Below are 25,931 nucleotides of genomic sequence, written 5' to 3'. Positions count from 1 at the left end.
TTATGATTGAAATAAAATGACATTTTTAAAAAAAAATGGTTATAAAATCAAATTTTGTGGGACACATTGAAAGAAAATTAGAAATTTCGTTGGAAAATTCAAAAAGTCGCATTTCCAATTAAAATCGGAAAAGTTTCATCTCTGCACTCGAGTATACAATGTTTGTAAAATACTTAAGCAAAGGGCAACAAGAAAGTTACATATATGAAAAAGAAGATCAATAATTATATGGATGAAATCGAAAACCAATTGTAATAAAGTTGATTCCTACTTTCTGATTCACAATTTCAAATTTCACAATTATCCAAACAGAATTGAGATGCGGACCAATGCCAATGAGTCTTCACAGATGTTTGTTTTACCTGACTGACATATTTTGTAAACAGTGTACACTCAGTGTTGTCCGAGGGGTTAGTTGGGGGGGGGGGACTTGAACTAATGAGTTGAGTCTTCATGGAAGTTTGTCTTACCCGAATGAATAATTTTACCAAGGAAACTTGCCTTGTTCTCTCCTATCTTTTTCAGTTCTTGATGGGCAATCCCGAATCCGCTCAAAGCAAACAGATCCACGTAGGTCCTCAAACACTTTATATCTATCACTGAAATATAACCAATACAATTATGATTAGCATTGAAACATTTACATAGTATCGGGGGGGGGGGGGGGGGGGGAGGGATGTCAGGGGAAGAAAAGGGGTTGGGGATTACATTCCCCCCCCCATAAAAAATAGAGAAACACACTTTCCCCTTCCCAATTGTCACATTTGCGGAAGACAGTGTTCTAGTGAAGGTTTGCAGTTTGCAGTAACACCATGTAGGCATGTAGAGTCTCTTTTGGGAAGATGTGTGATACCGGTTCTTTTCAGAGCCACACATCTTTCCAAAAGAGACTTCTACATGGTGGTACTGCAAACCTTTACTAAACCATGCCACCACGTAGTTAGACCAAGTAGTTAGCCCTTGCAAATTGTCTTGCAAAGATGTTCCATCATCAAAACTGAGAATATGACAACATCAACTGGATTGTCAGGCAAGGCAGAGACTGATTTCAAATGACAACAACCCCAGAAAGTGAAGAAGAAACTCTGATCAGATGACAACCAACGTTTGCCCAGGAAAGAAAAAAAAGGCAACTGATGAACAGAAATCAAATTGTGATTTGTGAATAAAAACTTCCATTTGACTTCATTCCTTATCAGATCAAATTGAATATCAAACAGAAGGGAAGTACAGAATTGTTGTATGGGTGAATAAATCAACATCCAGGGGAAGAACACAATTCATTTTGGGGAAAAAGACAAGAAGGATTGATAGAAAAGAAAATGTCCTCTTTTTTTGCTGTTGTCTACATCTACATATACCTTTGTACAAAGAAATATTAGTGCTTAAAGATGTTTTGAGTGAATGTTACTTTCCGTCATCAGTAACATGACCAAATTGAAACCAACTACCAAATACCTGCTCCTCCATCCAATCACATCCATATACTGTCATTATCCCCAAAGCCATTTTCAGGATGTATTCATCAAGTTTATTCCCACGTGACCGGTTGAACCAACTACAGGATGAGTCAAAAAGAAAGTGACCGAATTTGAAAAAAAATGTTTAAAATATTTGGCTCGTTGTATGTTAATAAAAAAAACACAGATAAAGTACATCTTATCAGACTTGTATGACTCGTGACTCGGACTCGGACTCGAGTCCGACTCGAGTCACATTTTTAATGACTCGGACTGGGACTCGAGTCACTTTGACTTACGAATCGGACTCGGACTCGGGGCTACGGACTCGGACTTGAACTGACTTGTGACTCGACGGAAATTACCGCACTGCACACGCGCACATATATAATTTGATCGTTTTCTTTACTGTGCAATACATGTACAGGGCGCTCGATGTGGTGCGTGCGTGGCCGTGGCCGGTTACCGATATATTGACTTATAGAAATCAATGTACTGAAACTTGTACCCCGCCATCAACATGCAATACTACATTGGTGCAAGATTGATAGGGTAAGGTACCAGACTTTTCTTGTCAGACGTCCTGTCGTTCACACGTGTATTGCTGTCGCATGGCGATAACGCGATATGAATAGTCTACTGATCTGCCCATTTCGGTAACGTATGTATGCAAGTTGCAACGTACGAAGATCATGATGGCATCCACTCCAAAAATTGTCAGTTTTGGATATCTTAACTTCAAGAGAAATGCCAATGGAAGATCAAGTGCAGAGTGCAAGTTCTGCAGGAAGAAAATAGAGGAGAAAACCGGCACTACGTCCAACTTCAATCGCCACCTTTCACGTATATAGAAGTCTAAAAAAAGATATTTGAAACGCCTGAACTGTAAATGCAAAAGTTAGGCCAATACCAGTTTTGTCTGAATTGCCTTTATAACTGTTTTTGCCAATGAACTCCTCATTTCCAGAGAAAATTAGAGAAAAGCTGTGGGGAAAAATGAAAATTTACAGCACCTGAAATGTACGTATTTCCATACTATATCAAAGGTGACTCTGAATCTCTGAATTCCCTAAAATGTACGTTTTTTGATACAAAGAGGTGACTCGTGACTCGGACTTGAACTCAACCTTTGTGACTCTCTGACTCGGACTTGACCAGGAGAACTCGGGACTCGGACTTAGACTCGAGAAATGTGACTCAGACTCGGACTTGGACTCGATGTTTCGTGACTCGAATACAAGTCTGCATCTTATTGACTATTAACTGTGAAAATTTCACTTAAATTGCAAACTCTATTCCCAATTAATGTTTATTTCAATAAAACGATCACAAAACTTGGCTGTCCACCACTTATCAATTACCGTGCTGTGAACTGATAATACATCTCCCAATGAGGATAATGAAACATCAATTGTCTTCCCACCTCCATGAATGAACGAGAACTTGCAAAGGAAGAGATACAAAAATCACCATCGATATTTCGAAGAAAAAAAGAGAGTTAACTTGCTTCTCATATTCAAAACACACAACCTGATAGTAAAAATTCTCTTGATTTCAATTATTAAAATCTCATTTGTATTTGAATACTTGTGTGTAATCTGTAATTCTCACTTAGCTCATTTAGCTTTCAATATTATCACATTCCTTGGACAGCTACACAAACAGGTTCTTTTAAGTAAAACATGCATAACTTTGGATGGCATGATCAAATTTAGTGATTGGGTTTTTTTTCAGATGAGTGGAAGAACATGCTCTTTTAAGACATATTTCTTCGGTGTATCTAATTTGATTGCTTAAGTAAAAAAAAAATCTTGAGTGCGGGTCACTTTTTTTTTAATCACCCTGTATAAACACAATGTGAACATGCATCTCTCATACACACTAATCTTAATTGTCTTCATTTTCTATCATCCTCTTTTTTTTCTGTCTTTTCTTCTTGTGTGGTAGCCCTCACATTGGGTGGCATTTATGCCTTGTGAAGGGACGACTTGCATAAAAAAAAACAATTACATGTACACAATATGCATGTTTAATCTGGAGACAATCATTAAAACTGAAACAAATTCAATGCTCAGATTTCATGTCAGTGCAAGTAGTGAAACTGACTCACATGCATCTGCTTTGGTTACAAGAACTGATACCACGAGATAGTCACATGCATTAAAATCGGACAGAAATGTTGGGGGAAAAAGAAGGAAAAGAACAAGAAACTTTCTGTTTCAATTACACTTTGCTCTTTGTCTTACAATCCCTGTAAGTACAAATCTGGAGTGATCTTGAAATAGAGAAGAACATTCTTTGCTGCATCTGAACAACATGTGGCTCACGAAAATCTATGCTACATTGTGCATGAACTATGGGTGATGGCTACCAAAACAGCTCCACTCCATCAACTGGGTGGAATACTGAAATTGAAAAGCATCTTGAGAACTATTACATGAGTGAAGAAAGAGGTTATCAAATAACATGGTTAAGTGCTGAAATCATTGCACCAATCGGCCTCTGCTTAAACTTTGTCTTTCTCTTCACAGTCATTCGAGTGAAGTCCATGCGTACAATCATCAACATCTACTTATCCAATCTGGCTGTGGCTGACTCCCTCTTCCTTATAACTTACTTCATATTTGCAGTGTTACCACCTATAGAGTACAACTTATTGGGCCAAAAGGCAATATATAGTTTCCAAAGCACGTTCCTTGCTACCTCTAATTTCTTTGTGGTTACCATAGCAGCTGAGAGATTCTCTGCAGTGCGCAATCCTATAACGTTCAAAGAAAAGGCCTCTAAATCTCGAGCAGCAAAGATATCAGCAGGACTCTGGGTGCCAACAATTATTGTTGGTGTGATTCTGATTTTCGTACCATTAACAGAAGCTGTCTCCAATAAAGTCTACTTTGGGATTCTTTCCATTATCAACATTGTCTCTTTGATAGCAACTCTTGCTTTGTACATCTATGTAGTATTGAAAGTACGCAAGCAATCAGCCCTGTTGCCGAACCGTCCCAAGCGAGCAGGCAAGGTCCTCTGCATGGTTATCATCAACACTGCTGTTTTCTTCATTCTGAACTCACTGTACACTGCAGCTGCAATTATGACCATTCATGGACTTGTAGTGGCATCAAAGTATACTTCAACTGCTCAGATTGTTGCCAATCTGGAACTTGGAGAGACAATACATTTTCTTTCTATATGCATTGGAATTTTGCTACTAATCAATAGCTCAATCAATTCCCTAGTCTACAGTGTCACAAACGCTGACTTTCGTAAAGCTGTAGTCAAGGCTTTCTCATTCCTCAAACTGTGCTGTCGTTGTTGCCCAAGACAGAATCCCAGCCGACCATCGCAGCCAGGGAAGCAGATTGAGCTTTGTGTGATTCCACAGGCAGAAAATGACCAAGAGCACCATGCTGCCAGGCCAAGCAGCAGCAAGCCACCAAGCCAAGGGCATGCACAACACACAGCGAGTCAGCAGTCACTGGACAGCTGTCGAGAACAATGTTCCAGGCAAAGCAGCAGCAAGGCATCCATGTACAGTCAGCAACATGTTCAAGTGCATGTTGAGGTACATGCAGAACCAGCAGGGACCCCATCGCTTGCAAGTTCTCATCAGTATAAACAATGCTCTAGTCTGACTGACTGCAAGCTATCCATGCAAGGGGAACAGTGTGAACATCCAGAACCAGCAGAGAGCCATAGTTACTTGCAAGTACTCAGGAACAATGTCCTGGGCTGACTGGCACCGAGCCATCAGCACAAGGGCAGCAGTATGCACATCCAGAACCAGAAGGGATTTAATCTTTGGAAAGTTGTCAAGAACAATGTTCACTGGTACCTGATAAGTGCAAGCTGTCTTTAAGGGCAGCAGTGTGTAGAGTGAGTGCTGCTTTTGAACTTGCTGTGTTCAAAGTGTAGAGTAGATTTAAGGCCGTTTCATACATCTTCTTCATTGGAATGCCAATTAAGTAGATTTGACATCGAGAAACGTTAACAACACAATATGCTGGAGTTGAAATGTGTTTTACTTCAGCGAATTGCCAATACATGTACGCACCATGACATCAGTAATGTGCAGGCCCGCCCAGAGCAGATTGCAACCAACTACCAGTAAAGGGAACAGCTGGTATTCATGCAATGTATGTATGTAAAAGGTTCAGAAATTAACAAATCCCAAATAGTTTAATTATTTGAATCAAACTTTTGTTCGTGTTTAAACGTAGAGTAGATCATTTGTAGCTATCCAAAAGTAACTGACAAAATTATTGTTAAAAGGCTTTTGGTTTTATTGGCAATAAACTCCCTGTGAAATCATTCTTTTTGGCATGCTGTCATTTTGAAGGAAACAATGAAAGAAAGCCATTTCCAACGATGCATCATGTTAGTTCATGTAGTTGGTTTGTAAATTCGGTGAATCCATGAATATGTGCGCGCAAGCGTCGACACGACGCACACGCACACTAGGTTGCTATTATTCGTCAGTTCAGTGCATGACATCGCGTAGCTGCAATTGACTGAATGAGAATGTGTCCCTGGGGCTGAATTCGGACGCAATATAAAACATGACTCAGCAACTTTTGAATTGAACCTGAGATCCCAGAGTATGTGTTTGAAATATACTGCATTCACAGAGCTAAAACTTCATCGTGTTAGTTGTTAAGCACCCGTTTTTAGATTTTGAGCACTTTTGTAGCTTCAAACGAAAAAAAATGCACAAATGACAAATGATCTACCCTTCCTTTTAATAAGCTTGTTTGTTACTTTTTTCAGTGTGACAATGGACATGTATTGGTATTAACATATGGAATTCCTGAAATCTTTTCACTGTAAATAAAGTTTTTTTTTAAGTGCCTTTGAAACAGATTTTGATGTTTTAATTTTAGGAACTATATTCCAAGTCTTTGGATGCTCCAGGTTTTTTAAATATTTTTTATCAAGTTCCATATTCATGAGCAATACAGCGTTCATGCTGTCATGAGCTGGAACTTCAGTGTCACTGCTGTTTGAGGGGAAAGGAATGTTAACAAAAGTGTTTTGATCAAGTTTGATGTGACTGTTGCATTCATTAGCACATAGCAAACAGCCAATACTGTACAAACTTTTACACATGTACAATGCAATTAATTTTAGGTTCATAAATTATACAGAAAATCCCAAAGCTGTGAAGTGTAAAATACCTAAATCGACATCACAGCAACATTAGAAACAATTGTGGACATGTGCACGGGCATTGCAAAAAAGTGTGCGTAAAATGTGGTCATTACTTTCATACAAACACAGGGCTGGGATATTTCATGTTTTAGTGAAATTCATTTTACAGCCTTTTGATTCTGTTATTAACAGACCTTGACAAATCCCAAGCATGGAGCACAATACATACATACTCCTAAGAAGGCACAAACTGTATGGTTATTGTTATTGAGGGTTCAATGTTAAGGGAGCAAACTCACCGCAAATCCAAAGTGTCTTGGGAGGTTTTGGATCTCAATCTTGAAGATCTCTGAGGTGAAGTGCTGTTGTGTCAGATAGTGATAAGGATCCGTTATGGCAGCGCCAGTCACTGGTACGTCAGAGGTGCTGGTGGAATGGTTATCTTGTGGGTCAAGACCTGATGCACAAATGAACAAATTAAAAAAGTTAATATGGCTAGAGCTATATTGTCAAGGTCTTCACCCTAAACAAATACATGGGAACAATCTGACAATAGCCGTAGCCATAGCTCTAGAAGCGCGTTTCAGACACAGCCTAAGTAACAGATCAACAAAGTTGCAATTTATGCATAAGGAGCATCTGATTCCAAATGTATACCAATCTTTGTATGTATACATGTTGCACAATGTGGATAATTTTATTTGAAGACCAAACAAAGTGCTGTTTTTTGTTCGAAGTTTCTTGAAAAACCCTTTAGCAAGGAGAAATGCATTGTATAGACTTTTTTTGCTGCAGAGCACAGATATACATGTATAATATATGAGACCATTGTAGGCTTTAGATGTACAGTATGGGAATTTAAGTCTGGTGTATTAAAGGTGTCTACACAGCTACTAGCTGGGAAAAAAATGTAGTTGATAGTTAAAGTCAGCAATGTGTTCCCCACTTCTGTCAATAGAGCGTGCAAGTTGACCTCAAAAACCTAGGTGATTTAACTAGGTATATCCAGTCAAGGGCAAAGAATGGGTTCTGAACAAGAAAAAAATCATTCCAATTTACAACACATTCAAAAAATATTGCAAGTTGATTACTTTAGTAAATTGAAAAAATGTGGACTTCCACTTCCGTTCATTGGGTGAATTGGGTGAATTCAAACACGGGAGTCTGTGGCTAGACTAGTCAGTGTTTGGTACCAAGATGTTCACATGAAAAGTGAATGTGAACTGGCGAGACTTGCATGCTCTATAATTGTACATAATCTGTGTAGCACCACTAGTCTGTTGTATTACATTATGAGCTCCATGTCTGTATGATGTTTAAATGCAAAGCAATATTCTAACATTTCTTTTAGATGGACTCAAGGGTACTTCAAATTTGGGTAATTGAAAAATCAATGCTGTAAAATATGAATGTCGTTGTAAAGTTAGCATCATACAAGATGTATCTTAATTTGCACAGTATCCGAGGAATTGCTGCTTTTTATATGTTCATTAAAGCTGCTATTTCCTTGTGTAATTTAACACTCTAAACACAAATAATACAGAAATGTACTATCACCAAATCAGTGTTTGAGCTCTTACGTCTTTCTGATACCTAGTAATATTTGGGGAAAAAAATTGCAGGGCAAACCATGTTTCTAAAAGTCACACACTTCTTATAGGACAAACAAATTTGCGTGTAAAAGCAAGATCAGTGATAAAATAAATAAAAGTGTACACTAGCAACATTTAAACAAACAGTGATTTTCCTGATTTTTTTATTTAAAATCTAATTCTTGCTTGTACAAAAGTAATTGTTAAAAAATCCCTATTGAGTAAAAGAGCTTGCTGGTCAACGTTGAAAGTACAAACATATACCCTCAATATTCATGCCACAAAAGTAAGCCAACATATTGGTCAGCAAAGGGGATGACAAGGGTTTAAGTCTTTTGTGGCTTGTTTCTTTCTTTTCAATAATTAATTCCTGACAGACATATTAGACAATGCACAATATGTACACCTGTCAATCTTTCTGTGTGTTGCATTCTGATTGGTTGGAATTGATCAGCATTAGCTACCAATAGGCCACGCCCCTCGACAGCCGATCCAATCAAACATAAAAGCTGATCTACGTCTTTTGCAAAAAGGAAACTTCAGAGAAAATACTTACCTTTGTAAGCGCCAAGCCGGAAACCAACAGTGTTATCTGTCAATGAAAATAAGAAGACATGAAACTGAAACTTTTGCACAATTTACCCAGGCCAAGTTTCATGAAGACCTGACAAGAAATTTGGGGAATAACTGAGAAAAAAAATTCCCGAAACTTTCTGTTGCGGTTTTCATAACAGGCACATTATGTACATGTGTGCACACTTGATATCCAGGCGAGGGGGTGCTTGTGAACGGAGGGGATACATACAAAACAAGTCAGGTGTGTTTACAAACACAAATGCCCCGCAACCGTGACTGTTTCCATGACATAACACCACTCTAACATCAACTTATATATGTACCTTGGTCAAATGGAACGTTCATTGACAGCATTAGTGTCTTCTGTAGGTTTTATATGAATTAATCCCTAATCCCTATGATCTCAGAATAAATACAAGATTTCTATTGTTTCAGCCACTGTGACCTTGACCCTTGACCTTTCGACCCCCAATAGGATAGGCTCCTTAGGATTGCCAAGGACAATCCACAAACCAAATTTGAAGTTCATATGTAAAGTATATCTCAAGTTATCACGCTGACAAAATTTCTTTTGTTTTTGCCACTGTGACCTTGACCCTTGACCTTTTGGCCCCAAATGCAAAAGGCTTCTTAGGATTGCCAAGGACAATCCACAAACCAAATTTGAAGTTCATATGTAAAGTATATCTCAAGTTATCACGCTGACAAAATTTCTTTTGTTTTTGCCACTGTGACCTTGACCCTTGACCTTTTGGCCCCAAATGCAAAAGGCTTCTTAGGATTGCCAAGGACAATCCACAAACCAAATTTGAAGTTCATATGTAAAGTATATCTCAAGTTATCGCGCTGACAAAATTTCTATTGTTTTAGCCACTGTGACCTTGACCCTTGACCTTTCGGCCCAAAATGCAAAAGGCTTCTTAGGATTACCAAGGACAATCCACAAACCAAATTTGAAGTTCATATATTAAGTATTTCTCAAGTTATCGCGCTGACAAAATTTCTATTGTTTCAGCCACTGTGACCTTGACCCTTGGGCCCAAAATGCAAAAGGCTTCTTAGGATTACCAAGGACAATCCACAAACCAAATTTGAAGTTCATATGTTAAGTATTTCTCAAGTTATCGCGCTGACAAGATTTGTCCGGACACACACACCCACCCACGCACACACCCACACACACGCATACTTGTTTCACATGACTAGTGTGGACTTTCCATTGCTTTCGTGTAGTTAAGAAAAACCAGTGAAAAAACTCATTTTTCTCAAACTGTGAAAACTCTTTCAACCCAATTTTTTTTCTATGATTCCCTTTAGTGTTTCTCTTCATTCTGCTACATATAAACCTAACCCAAAAATGCCTCTAAACCTGTTTTCCAGAAATGGGGAAACACTGTGTGGACGTGGGGTAAGTCCACACAACGTCGGTGCTACCTACATTATGTGGACGTCTTTTGTTCGGAAGTCCACACTGCGTATGTAAGACAAACTCAGACTTGTTTCACATACCTAGTGTGGACTTTCCTTTCTCTTCGTGTAGTTAAGGAACACCAGTGGAAAAACTCATTTTTCTCAAACTGTGAAAACTCTTACAACCCAATTTTTTTTCAATGATTCCCTTTAGTGTTTCTCTTCATTCTGCTACAGATAAACCTAACCCAAAAATGCCTCTAAACCTGTTTTCCAGAAATGGGGAAACACTGTGTGGACGTGGGCAAGTCCACACTTCGTCGCTGCTACCTACATTATGTGGACGTCTTTTGTTCGGAAGTCCACACTGCGTATGTAAGACAAGCTCACACCCACCCACCCATACACACACCCACACACCCACCCACCCACGGAAGGACAAGGCGGAAACACTATGCCCCTTCGGCTTCGCCGCGGGGCATAAAAATGAAGAGGTTGGATAACTAAAAATAAATGCCAGTTTCACTCACCGATGCCATCGACACTCTTGCCGATAGTAAACTCACACTTGTTGCGATAGCTCTCTAATACTGGCTGTGAGTGTGCAAACAAACAACGAAAATGAAAGGAACAAATCAGACATCTCCAATGTCAGGAATATTTACCCCACAAAAGATTCACATGCTGTATAGTTTATCTAACAAGAAGTCCAGGTTAAAATATAAATTTAGTACAAGTAAGGTGACTCTATCTATCTACCCGAGTTCAAAGATTACACCAGTCAAGCTAACCTAACACTATGTTCCAATGTGAACTATCATTGAGATTATAATTCACAAAATCATTCACAATACTACAAATAAATTTAAATAAAATCTATATTTTTATCAACAAATATTTGTCACCTAGCTTACTCACCGATGGCTTAATTGGCTCCAACTCACATTCCATCCCACTGTGGTTCTTCCTGTCAATCAAATGAAGAGTGTGCTATTAAACATGAGGGTGTGGGTTCGAATCCCACTTCAACAGGCTTGTGAATTTCTTGTGGTAACCAAAGCTATATATATGCACAAGATTCAAACTGGCCCACTACCTTTGCAAGCTCTGTTATTGAGTGGTTAAGATGTCTGCACTAGTAAGCAGGAGGTCATGGGTTCATATCCCACCCAAGCAAGCTTGCAGAATCTTTGCTCGTAAGCTCTCAGACAGCACTGAATATACAGTGCATTCAAATTTACATTGGTGAAGGTCAAAACCAGGTATTCACATTCACAACTCCCCTACGTAAACAATTAATTCAACCCATTGATTGTGGCACCTGCTATATCAGATTGGAACCAGCCAGCCAACCCCAGCAAGCCTGATGGTGAAGTAGTTGAGACATCTGCACTAGGAAGCAGGAGATTGTTGGTGCGAGTCTCATTCGAGCAGCTTATGAATTGTGAAGTTTTGGTTTTGTGTTCATTTTTCGGCTTTTTGTTTGTAAACATTTTTTTTACCAACTTCCCCCCCCCTTTAATCTTTGGGACTTTTGTGTGTGGAAAGGAAGTTTATTTCAGAAGTTGGCCCAAAGTTTGCTGAGTTTTAATTGATTCTCAAGAAAAATGAGGCATCATTTTCTGGACTTTTAATGAAATTTCAGGGCAGCTGTACATGTAAGTCCATTTGCCAGAAAACTGTGTCTGGAAACAGTTTTTTGTCAACGAAGATCACATTTCCATTCTGGCCCACAACCATCCCGTGTCTTTGGCAGGTAGCTCACCTTTGTTGCTTCAGACAGGGAGACATCTCCCCAATGTTCCGTTGCAGCATCTTGGATAAATTCCTCAGAAACTCCCTGGTGTTGGTCTGTTTGGTGGATAGCTGGTCCTCATACGGCTGGTTCCACAGTGGAGTCACCGTGTTGTTTAACCTGCAGATTGGGAAAAGATGTGAAAAGCACGTTCAGTATTTCAGAGTCTTAACAAATTTTGGAAAAAGTGAATAGCTCAACTGCTCTAAGCCTTTTTCGATATGGCAGACACAATACAAGGGTGTTATTTGATTTGGGTATATTGGGGTAACTTATGCAAAAGACTAGACCCAAACCAAATAGCGCCCTCGTATTGTGTCCACCGTATCTCCAAAGGGTAATGGATTGTGTGTGGAACTTGTCATCTTTCTACATACAACCATTCTCCTAACTACAGTTCATAGTTCTGGTAGTGCATGAGCAAATTAAAGATTAAGCTTGAAACAATGAGGGTAATGTGTTCAACTTAGACAGTTTATCAGATAAAATAAGAATCATCTGAAACTGTGAATCGCACACACACTCTACACAGACATGCAACCTTTAACCCTAACCCACCTCACTCCTCCAAAATCCTCCTGGCGGTTTTGGAGGATTCTAGAGGATTGAGGATGAATGGTGATTGAATCAAATGAGGATTCTGGAGGATTGAGGATGAATGGTGATTGAAGCACATGAGGATTTTGAAGGATTGAAGATGAATGGTGATTGGGCCTAGGGGGGTTAGGGTTAATGCTGTACCTTCTAGGAAAAAAACAAGGAAAACTGTCCACATAACAGTTTTGCTTAACAAATGCCAGATGAGGTACTGAATTTACTTTAAGTTCCGTGCTATTTTCGAGTTTCATCACGAAAAACAGATTTCTTTACCAATCTGCTATTTTTCAAGCAATACAAAAGTTATTCACTTTTGAATGAAACACCAAACACAAAAAAGCTCACGTTCAGTTATTGAATTATTACTTTACAATTCCAAATTATTGGCTGCCAAACATTATTTCTGTTCTTGCTGGATAGGCTGGTTCCCCCCCCCCCCACAATCAGTATCAATAATGTACGGACGGGAGCCAATCTGTTGGCAAAGCTGGTCATCAGTTTGGGCCAAGAACAAAAAGAAAAGTTCATGGGTAATTTCTTAGTATAATATTTGATAGCAGAAGTCTAAGTACACTTTCAATTTCAAGCAAGAGAGTGTAGGAATTCCATGGTTTCAAATCTTTGTTGATGCAGTGACTATTTGTATCTGTATTTTAAATGTCTTTCTTGATTATCCAAACACCAAATCTAAAGCTTGTGTCAAGTTTCTATATGTGAGATATAAATAAATATGTTGTAAGCAAAATTACGACCTGAAAGATTTTGTCATTTTTTGATCTGCATCTAATTTTATTCAGTTATAGATAATGCAAGGGTTACGTTATGTCAGTGATCTTTTATAAGCTGTAAAACTCTGTAAAAAGTGCAGAGTGCCATTTCACTTTTTCTTATTAAAGTAACCTAGATATGAGCAAAACCTTTACGACGGATTACACAATGTACATGTAAAAAAAGTCTTGAAGAGAAAATAAAAAGTTATTCTGAAGCACATCTGTGCCAAAGTCAACTGTGAAACTCTATTGTCTACTTCGGTTTAGTATGCATTCAAAACAAGGAACAAAGAACTAATCCTTACAAATCTTAGAGATAAAAAAACACTAAGGGGAAAAAATGCAGAAGCTTTTTGTTTCAACTACACATTGCTCCAGGTCTTATATTCGCTGTTACATCTGAATAAAATGTTGGATATGGAGAATGATGAAGTTGAAAAGCACCTTGAGAACTTTATCACAATCGATTATTTTTGTTTTACAGTTTTACACAAATAACTTAGAAAAACAGCAAAACGGTCAGTATTGAATACACACTGTTTTTTTTATTGTAGTGTCATAGTTAACAGTCCGTGGTGCATTTTGTGAAGGTGGGCAAGGGGGTGGAGGGGGACCCTGCTTTACATGAGTGTTGGCTCGGCATAATTAATGCGTGGTGTGATTCCTGGCGCGGACCCTGACCCCCTTCTCATGCCATTCAGTTGGTGGGGCTTAAATAGTTGCAAGCAAAAATGGCGCTGGAAAACTGCAAGGGAGGGCATTACTTTTCACAATGGATACAGGATGGTAAGACGTTTGATGAAGTTGCAGATATTTTGAAGGAAATTGGAGTTTTAAGTCGACGCGGCTCTTCAATAGCTAATTCGCAAATTCTGTCGTGAGAACGAAAATGTAAGGAGGGCCCAGGCAATGACTCGATCCCTAGGACGCATTAACATTCCTAGGTGCATTGCTTAATTGCCGAACCTAAATCAAAAAAATGGTCGGCAAGACTATTGACCGTTTTGTCATTGTCATGATTTTGTAAAACAACACTCTAAACATAAAGCGCTTTCTACAATAAAAAACAACAACAAAAAGTATTTTTTGTGTGTGACTTAATACCGTTTGACCGTTTTACAAAACTGTAAAATGACAAAACGGTCAATAGTTCGTTCACGGTTTTTGTTTTTGAGGAAATCCAAAACGGTAAAACAAAATAACGGTATGTCCTGGGATTCAAGTACAAGGAAAAAGCCTCTAAATCTCGAGCAGCAAAGATATCAGCAGGAGTCTGGGTGCCAACAATTATTGTTGGTGTGATTCCGATATTCTTGCCAGAGACTGTCTTTAAAGACATCATGTTTTGGATTAATTTCGTTACCAACACTACCTGTTTAGTAGCCACTCTTGCTTTGTACATCTTGGTAGTAGTTAAAGTGTGCAAGCAATCAGCACAGTTGCCAAATTGTCCCAGCAAGCAGGCAAGGTCCTCTGTATGGTTATCATCAATACTGCCATTTTGTTTCATTCTGAACTCACTGAACGTTTCAGCTGCAATTATTTATACTCTGGGAACAACTTATACTTTGCCTGCCCAAGCTATTGAATATCTGGAACTTGCAGAAAATCTTCAGACTTATCAATAGCTCAATTAATTCCCTCGTCTACAGTGCTGACTAACGCTGACTATTGTGCAGCTGTCGTCAAGGCTTTCTCATTCCTCAAACTGTGCTGTCGTTATAAGATGGAATTTTTGCGTCGGGGTGATATAAATCAAATTAGGTTTTGCCCTGCACCAACGTTTTTAAAAACTGTATACTCAGTGTATTACCTCCCGAGTGAAAGTTGGAAAAAATCACTCGGGTGGGACTCGAACCCACGACCTCCTGCTTTCTAGTGCAGATGTCTTACCACTCAACCACCGAGCTAACGGGATCGGCTGGCCGGTTCGAATCTGATGTACATAGCGGCGGGTACCGCATAAACTATTATAAGATGGAATTTTCCGTTCGAACCGGCCACCCGATCCCGTTAGCTCGGTGGTTGAGTGGTAAGACATGTGCTGTTGTTGCTTCCCAAGACGGAATCCCAGCCGACCATTGCAGCCAGGGAAGCAGATTGAGCTTCATGTGATTCCACAGGCAGAAAATGACCAAGAGCACCATGCTGCCAGGCCAAGCAGCAGCAAGCCACCAAGCCAAGGGCATGCACAACACACAGCGAGTCTGCAGTCACTGGAAAGCTGTCAAGAACAATGTTCCTTTTTCTCAGTGCTTGCACACGCCGTACACAACGCATTGATATTCGTGTATGAGGCAACTTTCTCTCGGGAGGTAAAGCCCCTGTCACACTGTCTGCGATCTTATGTGCACTTTTACTGCGTCCTTGAAAAATAGCTGGGGTACAAAAACAACTACTAGATCGCAGCAACAACTACATAGGTTGCCAGATGGGCGCCGGAGGGTCTTAATGGTCTCCGATGAGCAACAAGGTCTTTGAACATGCACAAAACAATCACAACACCTCGGCGCTCTGGCCAAGGCGCCACAATGACGCAACTCGAGGGGCTGTGCGAGCGTGAATCGTGCGACATTTAAGGGGCATTGAGGCAGCCTAGGCGCAAGACAGTTGATGTAGTCTCCATGAGAAGGTAACTCGACTGCGTTGAACTTGTAGAATAATTTTGAAACTGGACTGTGTATTGACCATTTTGTCGTGGTATTTATACAGCGTAAGTGACGTCCCATGAGCGTATTTTGGTCGAATAGAGAGCGCGACGTGAGCTACAAGGACGTATCAACAGCAAGCAGAGCGTAGTGTGAGCGCAGTGACAGCGCAGCGGCAGCGACTAGATAGAGTAATTGAGCTTGACAGGGGCGCATAGAGAGCGAGTTGAGCGCATCGTAAGCGTGGGGAGAGCACAGTATGAGCGTAGCTTGAGCTTCTTTGATACAGAAAGTTGTCATTTTCTTGCGTCCTCGCTGCGATTGTTACATTTATGAAATATTTTTGGTCGCCGTAAGGTCTCCTTTGAGATCGCATATAATGTGCCAGGCCCTTAACACACTGAGTAAACAGTGTGTATTTACATCGGAGAAGGGTGAAACCTAATTTGATTTTCATCTGCAAAAATTCCATCTTGTGATTGGCGCATATTACCGTGAAACACCTTACTGGTAACGAGAAACATTCACAGTATATTATCAAGAATAGAAAAGTATTTTACTTTAAAGTAGGGAATTGTCAATACTTCCTGTGTCATCAGTAATGTGCAGGCCCAGAACAGATTGCAACCAACTTTCAGTGTCACATTCCCTGGTTTGCCCCTCCCCAAGAAATATGACCCTCAGAAGTCTGGTACACCCGTCACACAAAATAAATTGTCAATTCACTCGACAATTTATTTTGTGTGACGGTGTACCAGACTACTGAGGGTTATATTTCTTGGGGAGGAGCAAACCAGGGAATGTGACAAATGGGGGCTCGTCCGGGAAATGAAAAAAACAAATTGAGAAAAGCCGGTAGTCTCAGGTGTGTGGTTATACACGATACTTCAAGATTGACACAGGGTGAGTTAAAAAAAAATGGAACCAAAATCCCAAAAATTATATTTCATATTTAAAAAATATGTAGCATCAAAAATAATGAAGGGAAAGCAAACATCTTAAGGTACTTTAAGATGAAAAAATGGATAAGTAAAGTGGTCAATCCATTCAGAAAATATCACCATTTAAACACAATGACCCTAAAAACCTGTCTCCTCAAAAAAAATGTGATTTCAAGAATCGTTGTCACAATTGTCTTCAAACATCTCCAGCAATAAACTCTCAGTTTAAACATTAAAAAGGTTCAACAGAATCACTTTGAAGGCCTGTCCTTTAAAGCTATAGTCCATCATTTGTAATTAGTGCATTTTGTTCGTTTGAAGCAATAAATGTGTTCAAAATCTAATGAAGGATACTGAACAACTTACTTGATGAAGTTTCAGCTCAGCTTCAGCTTTATATTCCGAGAAAAACAGCATTCTAGGATCTCAATTTCAAATCAAAAGTTGCTAAATCATGTTTCGAATTGTTTTGAATTGCAGCTTTACGCGATGTCGCGCACTGATCCGACAAATTATAGCAACCGCGCGCGCCTGTGCGTCGTTCCAATGCTTGTGCGCACTGCGCTGAATAACAAAACGAACTACTAATTTAAATTTTCCTATGATGCTTCTTAAGACGCACCATTGGAAATGAGTTTCGTTGATTTCTTCGAATTGAGAGCTTGCCAGAAAGGATAATTTCACAGGGAGTTTAGTCCCCTTACTATCTTTCACAGGGGTTGCCCTTAACTTTTTTTTTGACTGGCCAGCCTGACCAGTTGGCCAGAATTTTGACTGGTCCGCCAGGTTTTTGACTGGTCCGTCTTATACAGCGTGTACCCACCAGTTAATCAGTTTCACATAAGTCTTATTAAACTAGACTATAGTCAACACCCATGTCACCTGAGCAATAGAGGTCTATTTTCTTCCTCCATGATCTGAGGCTGCAAAAAAATATAAAGTTCTGCCTCAGATTACATGCCTTTTAAAAATAGGGTTGGTAGGTCTGATTTTTGGGGGGGTTTTTTGGCCAATTTTTTTTATGCAGCTTGAAAGGGGTATTCAATTAGGCCTCAGTAGGCAAAGTTTTAGCCTGATTAATTTTCATTGTACTACGAACAAGGGCGGATCCAAATAATGAAAGGTTTGCGGAAACACCATGTGCGAATAATTTCTCAACTAAGAGAATGGTTCTGAAAGAACCAGAGGTATAAACTCGACGTTCCGGTCAGTATGCTCTGACCGTCTTCAGGAGAGTGCCTAAACTATACCTCTGGTTCTTTCAGAACCATTCTCTTAGTTGAGAAATTATTCGCACATGGTGTTTCCGCAAACCTTTCATTATTTAGTATCTTCACCATGCAAAGCCTCAAATCTTACTTAAGGGCGGATCCAGAACACATTTTTTGGGGGGGCCAAAAAAAATTGTGGTCCCCAAAAAAAGTGGGTCAAAAAATTACGGCGTGGGGTTCGGGGCCCGCTTAAGGGCCCCAAAAACATTTTGGATTCTAGATGCTCTGTGGTGCGATCTGAGGCAATTTCTGACCATTTTAACCAATGTTTTTTTTTTGAGGAAAAGATGGTGGTGTACTCATTGCCTGCCTTTATTGCGATGTCACATTAAAAAAAAAAAAAAAATTGGTTTCGGTTTTTTTTTTGGGGGGGGGCATCCCCCCTGGATCCGCCCTTGACTACGAAAGCTATACACAAAATGATGGCCACAAAAAGTGAATAAAACCTACCTTAATTAGGCCAAAAAAAATAGTTCTGCTTCCAATTACATGCCTTTCAAAAATAGGGTCGGTCGGTCGGAAATTCTTTTTTTGCCAATTTTTTTTATGCAGAGTGAATGGGTATTCAATTTTTTATATGCGAAGTATTAGCCTGAACTATTTTCATTGCACTACGAAAGCTATACACGAAATAGCGACAAAAAGTGAATAAAACCTACCTGTAATTATTGTCAATATATTTTACGTTCGATAATTTCAAAAAAATGGTAATCCTTACATTTAGGACACCTCTATTTTGTACGAGTTCTGTTCAAAACTGACTTTTGCAGATGACTGTCCAGTACCAAAGTGACATTTGCAGGCTAAAGAAGTCTTTTTTCTTCAGACAAACTCATGTTAGTTATAATTTTGAAAGCACTTTCAAAGAAAAAGTGAATTTCCTACCTTTTTTGGCAGTTTGCCATCTTGCTTTTAAATCTATTTTCTGTTTGTCATCGTCCCCTCATAAATCAAAACCCTGCCCTCTTTCTACAAATCAAACCTGCTGATATTCAAGAGGTGTCATTGCCAACTGTTCAAATGTGCCAAGAAATACCAGAATGTCACTTTTGAGTGTCATTTAGTCAGCTGTTTTGGTGAGTCTTTTAACCTTATATAGGAAAGGGGTCCTAAAAATAAGAATTACCCAAAAATTAATGGAAAATTCAGGTTGTTCGCACCATATGCACAACGCTAGTCAAGACGTGGGGAGCTGGCCAAAACTCTGAGGTGTGTGATGCGTGCGTGTGTGGCAAGCGGCCCACCATGGGCCGACAGACCCGTTTTCACGGTCAAAAATTTTGGGAAACACACGGCATGTATCACTCCAAATACGAGTAGTTCGTTCTCAAAATGAACTCTTGAACACAGAAAATACACAGACAAGCTAGATCAATTCTGTATGAAATTAACTTGCAAAAATGTTCTTTCTCCATTGGTGTTTTCTTGGCATTTTTACGATGTCGAATCCGACCAGTTGACAGAGCACGTGCCTGGCGCCTGCACGATGCATAGCAGCAATGCTCTAGCGCTGTCGATCGCATAGCCGTGCACAGACTAGTTACCGCATTTTCATCATGATGTCTTCTAAATTGGCGCGGCGGGAACCAGTCATCGCCGCATTGGGCTGGATTACGGGTTACCGGATTACGCACATGATTATAGTCACCATGACATCGAATTGCGAAGTAGTCATATCGCGAAGCGAATTTGTAAAAATAACGGAGGTTTCTTTTGAAAAAATAGCGAATGTACATATAAGTAAGAAACCAAATAAATAAAACAAGCATTTTTTTGACACAGATTTTTTCAGCTGGCCAGCCGGACCACTTGGCAAGGTGTTTCAGCTGGTCCGCCGGCAATTCAACTGGCGTTTGGCCAGCGGACCACCGCTAAGGTCGAACCCTGATAGTGCATTAAGTCAAAAGCCATTGCCACAGACAACAATGCCTGTCTCATCAGACACAGCCTCACATACCTAGTCTAGGGGCTAGACGATGTTATGGTCGGATACGCAATTACCTGCTACAGCGATGACCCGCCGTCGCAAGAGGTGGCTATCAAAACCAACCAATATCCCCCACCATCGGAACGTCTAGGCCAACTCATAAAATCTCTCCCCCCCCCCAAAAAAAAAGTGGGGGAAGTGCGCATGCGCTACTTCCGCAGGCAATTACTGTTCATTTTCAGTCCCACACAAACTACACACAACAAAAGTGCTGACCAGTGAAGTTGCACAAACGTCTTGCTACATCTTTTACGTTACTTGAAGAAATTTGAAAGTTTCCTTGGGAACTACTGTGAATTGTTTTTGAATGCGCGCTGCATATATTAGGCCAAAGGTGCGCGCACATTACACAACCAGTAGGAATTGGCCTATACGTTGTTCCGACGGGTTCGTGGATGATATTGGTTGGTCAGTGGGTGTGGGTTTATCACTGCAGCAGGTTATCGCATATCAAACCATAACAATGTCTAGCCCTTAAGCCTCAGTCATACATTCACTGTTTGGAGCTACAGCTATCCACAGTTGAGAATTGTGATAACCGTGGGAGTACTGTATTCATCCTAAATATCTGCGTGGTTATCCGTCATCTTCCTTTGGTATTCGTGGAGGCGCTACGGAACTTTTAAACTGTTCCAAACGTCCGTGGTGAATCGTCATGAAAATCAATGCGCAGTGAAACCCGGGGACATCCATAGAACAACCGTACTAATTCGTAGTGTTATTTGTAGCTATTCGTACATACTCTTGGAGATTTGTAGCTCATTCGTGGTGGAAATCTATTCTCTACGAATTCACTACAAATGTCCTACGGTTATGCCCAGATATGCTTGAATTCTGCTAAGGTTGTGCTACGAATATGACTATGCTTTATTTGTAGGAGAACCTTGGTCATCCGTGGCCCAATCGCAGACAACTGTGGCATTAACATCATTATTCTTGGTAATACTGTCAATATTCGTAAACAATCCGTTCAAGAAACCGTGGTGTATTCCTAGAGAAACCTCCGAAAGTTGTGGCTATCCGTCCTGAAACCCTAGTGCATTCTTAGAAAGTCAATTTCTCCATGAGTCTTGACGGTTCATTGTGATCAATTGATTCTTGGTAAACGGTGGATATTCGTAGGTCCAACCGTGAATGTGTTACTAGGGCCTTAAGACTATGACATACCTTGATCTTATTGCTGAGAGTCTGCATCTCAGTGGACAGTGTCTGCACCTTGTTGTGTAGCTCCTGGGTGGAGTCCCTGGTGGGTCTGTAGTTGGCATACTTCTCGTGTACGGCGTGGTAGATTTCACCCTTGATCTCATCAATGTGAGTTGATAATTTGCCGATGCGCGTCCCCAGGTCTTCCTTTTCCAACAGATCTGGGCAAAGAATTACAAAATATTGGGTGAGTAAAAAACACCAAAACCCAAATAGCAGGACCAACTTTCGAATGAAGTTTTGCCTGTAGCACTTTTAAACTCTAGGATATAAAAACCCAATCAATAAGCTAGTGGACTTGTAACGGTTAATAAGGCACGTATGTTTCAGCCGCTCATTTAGTTTGTGCGCATGTGCACTCAAAATATGAAATACTGATAATCAGCAAACATGGATGCCTGCAGTGGCAGTTTGAGCCACTGAAGTATCGGTCAACATCACGCTCAAAGTACTTAAATAAATTTGTCTTTCCACGTAGACAGGAATTTAAGGCAATCAAAGTCACTTTTGCAAACCTTAGCGCTAAAAAACAGAGAGTATTTGTTGCATTGTTTTTGTTTTTCCGTGTCGTGTAGTAGGAAAGTATTGGGTCACAAATTCAAAACAGGCGACAGTTTAGGGGATAATTTTTGCAGTTTTGCCGAGTAATTGTAAACTTGTCTTCACTGAAAATGGTCAAGAATGCCACGGAAAGTATAAATATCATTTAAGTCGGAAACCGTTTCAATGAGAAAAGTAAGGTCTCACGTTATACGTTTTTGTTGTTGAATGTAACGTTAGTGTGCACGTACCTGTACACAGACCCTGGAATTTGGCCCGTTAACATGGCTAGCCACGCGCCACGTGCCGCGGCGCTCCATTTGTAATCTTTGGACGCGTTGGAAATGTATACATTTAACTGAAACGATTTACAACTGACTGGTTCCCGGCCCAGAAATGCAGTTAAGTACAATCATAGAGGGCACGAAGCTTTCAAAATGGGTTTACTCGAAAAATGACGATTTTTATAAGCTACAGGTTTCCTTCTTACATCAAATCACCTTTAAAATGAAAATAATCTATCATCCTTTTTGATGGTTCTACGGCTGATCTAAGGTAAACCCAGCAAATTGTCCAAATGTGTGAACCAAACTCAAAGGCGAACGATGTTTTTTCCTTTTCATTTTGTACGTTTTTTGTCCATAATTATTGGGTTTTTTTTTATATATTTGAAAAGGTAGAGACAATTGTAGAGAGACACTGTAGAGACAATTTATATCTTTGTTCACTTGGTCTAGTGATAATTTTTGGTTTGAATCATCTTTTAAGTACGTTTGGGAAGGATACATTTTAAGACTTGAAAACCAGACAATCATTCAGTGCGTCGTCTGCTACTGCTGTTTGCAAGCCGACGATGCGGAGAAAACCATTGCGCATGCGTGAGAAGACGAACTAAATTTTTGGTTTGATCGCTCGGAGCGCGCCGCGGGGGATATGGTATACGTAGGAGCGGAATGATAATATGCGAATGCGTACAAGTGTGTGAAGGTACCCGCCACGGCGCGCTCCGAGCGCTAGCGATCGAACCGAAAATGACTGCGATCATTCTGTACACGTGCATGTTTCAAGTGTCAGGTTGGCTCAGTGCGGAAAGGGCATATTTTTCATCATTTTTTGCTGAAAAAACCGACAAAATCCACCGATGTTTGTTTGGTGCACATAACGTGAGTATGTCATGAGGTATTGTACGGAGTTTAGGGGCAAACTGTGCAGCGGTTCTGTGGGAAAAAGCTTGGTTGGGATGGACTTTTTTGTACCTACATGTAGTTGGTGTTTTGTATAGCAAACAGTTTAGCAGGGTAATCTGCCTATGAGGCGCCACTACGTGGAGCCTCATAGTTCTATCTAGGAGTATTTACTGTAGTGTTGTCGAGCACAATTTGAGTCTCCCGCGCAAGTTTAAACTTGCGCACGCAAGTTTAAACTTGCGCACGCAAGTTTAAACTTGCGCGAGGGACTCCTGAAGCACGCAAATTACGACGCGCAATTTTAATTTGCGTGCGCACGTTACAACTTGCGCAAAGGCGATCGCAATTTGAGAACCTTGCGGGCGGGATTTTCATTGATGAAGAAAAATAAATGTTTGAAACACAAGGAGAAATAAATTAATACATAATGGAATAAATTAATGAACAAAGAAATAAACAAAAAGTGGAATTCAATGAGAGTCATTTTTATGAAAAGAAACATTGAGATTTAGCAGTGCATATCAGAGAAGCTTTTTAGGGGGCGAGGGCGGGAAGGGGACCCGGCAAGCGTACTGAAGTTGTTCGAAAATGGAGGTAACTTGCTTCAAGGTTTTTTACCTTGCATATGCAAAACTAATTAGCATTTTATTCATATTCTTAAATGTAAATAAATCACAATTTCCTAGGGGTAACCCGTTGTTAACGTAAAAGAATAATTATCATCCCTTCAATTGTTCAAGATTTTTGACGTTATAGTAATCATTAACATTATATTTTAAATGCTTTAAATTATATTACATGTACTGTACAACTAAAAAAGTACTTATTCTTAATAAAATGCTAATTTTTAATACTAAAATACAGATTTCACCCTCCAAACGGCCTCCAAAATACTAGATATGCCACCTGAGGTACAAGTAGACATCGATGATTAAGATGGTTGTACTGAAGTTTACTTACGATCCGGAAGAAAAGTGAAATTTCCCGTTCAATTCTGAGAGCTCCCCTCGCGATCTTGAACACGTTAAATTTCCGACTCGTGTTGTTAATGTTTGAACGACACGATTTCTTCTTCATGCCCAGCATACATTCGATGGTCCCCGTATCCCGAGTGCGATTCCATTACCGAGCGCACGCGATGCATCGATTATGATAATGAGTAGGCTGGATCAGGTTTGTAAACACATGTGCATTTCGAACGATAATAGGGAGTCGTGAACTCTAGCGCAGCTTTTATGGCGGATACCAGTTCAAGCTGGTTCCCGATTTCCTTTTACAGTTCGAAATGCACTTGTGTTTACAAACGTGACAATTATCATAATCGATGCATCGCACGCGCTCGGTAACGGAATCGCACTCGGGATACGGGGACCATCGAATGTACGCTGGGCATGAAGAAAAAATCGCGTCGTTCAAACATTAACACGAGTCAGAAATTTAACGTGTTCAAGATCGCGAGGGGAGCTCTCAGAATTGAATGAGAAATTTCACTTTTCTTTCGGATCGTAAGTAAACTTCAGTACAACCATCTTAATCATTGATGTCTACTTGTACCTCAGGTGGCATATCTAGTAATTTGGAGGCCGTTTTGCGGGTGAAATCTGATGTTTTTTTGTTGGAAAATGTTGGTTTTTGGGACTGTGTTGTCTAGGTCGCGGTATTAGCTTGGACCTTACTATCGCCAGACCATGTCCAAATGTTTAAAAAGGCGATAAGTTGGGTCCAAGTTACTCGGACTAAAGTAAGCCTATGTCATTGGTCATTCAATGCCAATTGTTCAGATGGGTCAAGAAATATCAGAATGTCAATTTTGAGTGTCATGATTTAGTCAACTGTTTTGGTGAGTCTTTCCCTCCTTACGTAGGAACAGGGTCATAATACTAGTAAGGATTACCGGGCGAAGCTTAGTGACCGACACCCGTTCTCATACGTTGTATCACGCAACCGATGCAACGATAAAGATCGAATACTTACCAACCAAAAAGCGTTTCAAATACTCGGCCTACATAGGAATTAAATGCACTAAGTTTTTTATTTTTCCTACAATAATCTCTGGAACTTTATTGAGAGAACCTTTTTCTGAAAGGTTAGTATTATTGGAAAACAGCTGAGTTTTACCCGTGTTTGCGAGCAGAACATCGGTGACAAGGGACGTCATCTTGATTCTTGCATGTCTTGGATCTGCCGCCGGTACAGCGCCCTCTAAACAAATTTTTTGAGGGTGACGTTTCTGAAATTTCGGATTAAGCTTAGCCTTAGAGTCATGACTGTCTACGTAATCATTTTAACAACTAATTAAACAGTCTAATGCAAGCATAACAACTTTAACATTAGATCTGTTGACAATCAATGTTTTCAATGCAGAACAAAGACCGTTACCAATATATACAAAAATTGACAAAAATCCCAAGGTATGCGCTTGGTATGACGTATGCCCACGTGATGGCGCGCACAGGTGGTGGTGTTTTGTGACACTGACAGGTGCAAAATGGATGGATAATATTCACACGTGGTGGTTTGTGTCTGCGTGTTACAAAAATGTAACAATGCCCGTCTCGCAAAAGTTGGTGTGTCCCTTGCCCTATGATGTCGTTGCCATGTTGGGTCATGCAACTTTCTCCTGATTCGTTGTCGAGGAACGTGTTGTATCTGTACTTGTGAGGTGGTTTCAGTGTGTCCGTCGTCAACTCGATTTTCTTAAAAACCTGAAAAACTGCAAGACGTTCATGGTCCGGTCGTGAGTATTTAGCAGGGAAAGAATCGTAGGCCTATACCAAGGTTGTGATCATGGCGATGTGCATTCACAAAG

The 25,931-nt window shown here is 40.1% G+C and overlaps 1 protein-coding gene and 1 long non-coding RNA gene across 2 annotated transcripts; both read right to left on the bottom strand.

Annotated features, from left to right (window-relative positions):
• Positions 1-8,753: 8,753 nt before the first annotated feature.
• Positions 8,754-11,983, bottom strand: LOC119743580. Its single transcript, XR_005273061.1, has 4 exons — positions 11,949-11,983; positions 11,102-11,150; positions 10,714-10,777; positions 8,754-8,789 (listed from the first exon to the last, which is right to left on the bottom strand). It is a non-coding gene; the product is annotated as an uncharacterized LOC119743580 (long non-coding RNA).
• A 61-nt stretch (positions 11,984-12,044) lies between these two features.
• LOC119743579 (centromere/kinetochore protein zw10 homolog) lies at positions 12,045-25,310 on the bottom strand. The gene is made up of 3 exons (XM_038219999.1): positions 25,241-25,310; positions 21,360-21,556; positions 12,045-12,098 (listed from the first exon to the last, which is right to left on the bottom strand). The coding sequence occupies exons 1-3, from the start codon at positions 25,278-25,280 to the stop codon at positions 12,057-12,059; spliced, it is 279 nt and encodes a 92-aa protein (XP_038075927.1). The 5' UTR covers positions 25,281-25,310; the 3' UTR covers positions 12,045-12,056.
• Positions 25,311-25,931: the final 621 nt, after the last annotated feature.

Source organism: Patiria miniata, unplaced genomic scaffold (genome assembly GCF_015706575.1).
Source record: "Patiria miniata isolate m_02_andy unplaced genomic scaffold, ASM1570657v1 HiC_scaffold_6, whole genome shotgun sequence".
In the NCBI taxonomy this organism is placed as follows: domain Eukaryota; kingdom Metazoa; phylum Echinodermata; class Asteroidea; order Valvatida; family Asterinidae; genus Patiria; species Patiria miniata.
The sequence above is the reverse complement of the archived record's forward strand: the minus strand, read 5'-3'. Positions and strand labels throughout refer to the sequence as shown.

Coding starts and splice junctions, on each gene's coding strand:
- LOC119743579 (XM_038219999.1), bottom strand. CDS start 25,280: ATGACGTCCCTTGTCACCGATGTTCTGCTCGCAAACACGG. Junction 21,557..25,240: donor TGTTCTGCTCGCAAACACGG/GTAAAACTCAGC, acceptor TTCTTTGCCCAG/ATCTGTTGGAAAAGGAAGAC. Junction 12,099..21,359: donor CTCTCAGCAATAAGATCAAG/GTATGTCATAGT, acceptor CCCAATCTGCAG/GTTAAACAACACGGTGACTC.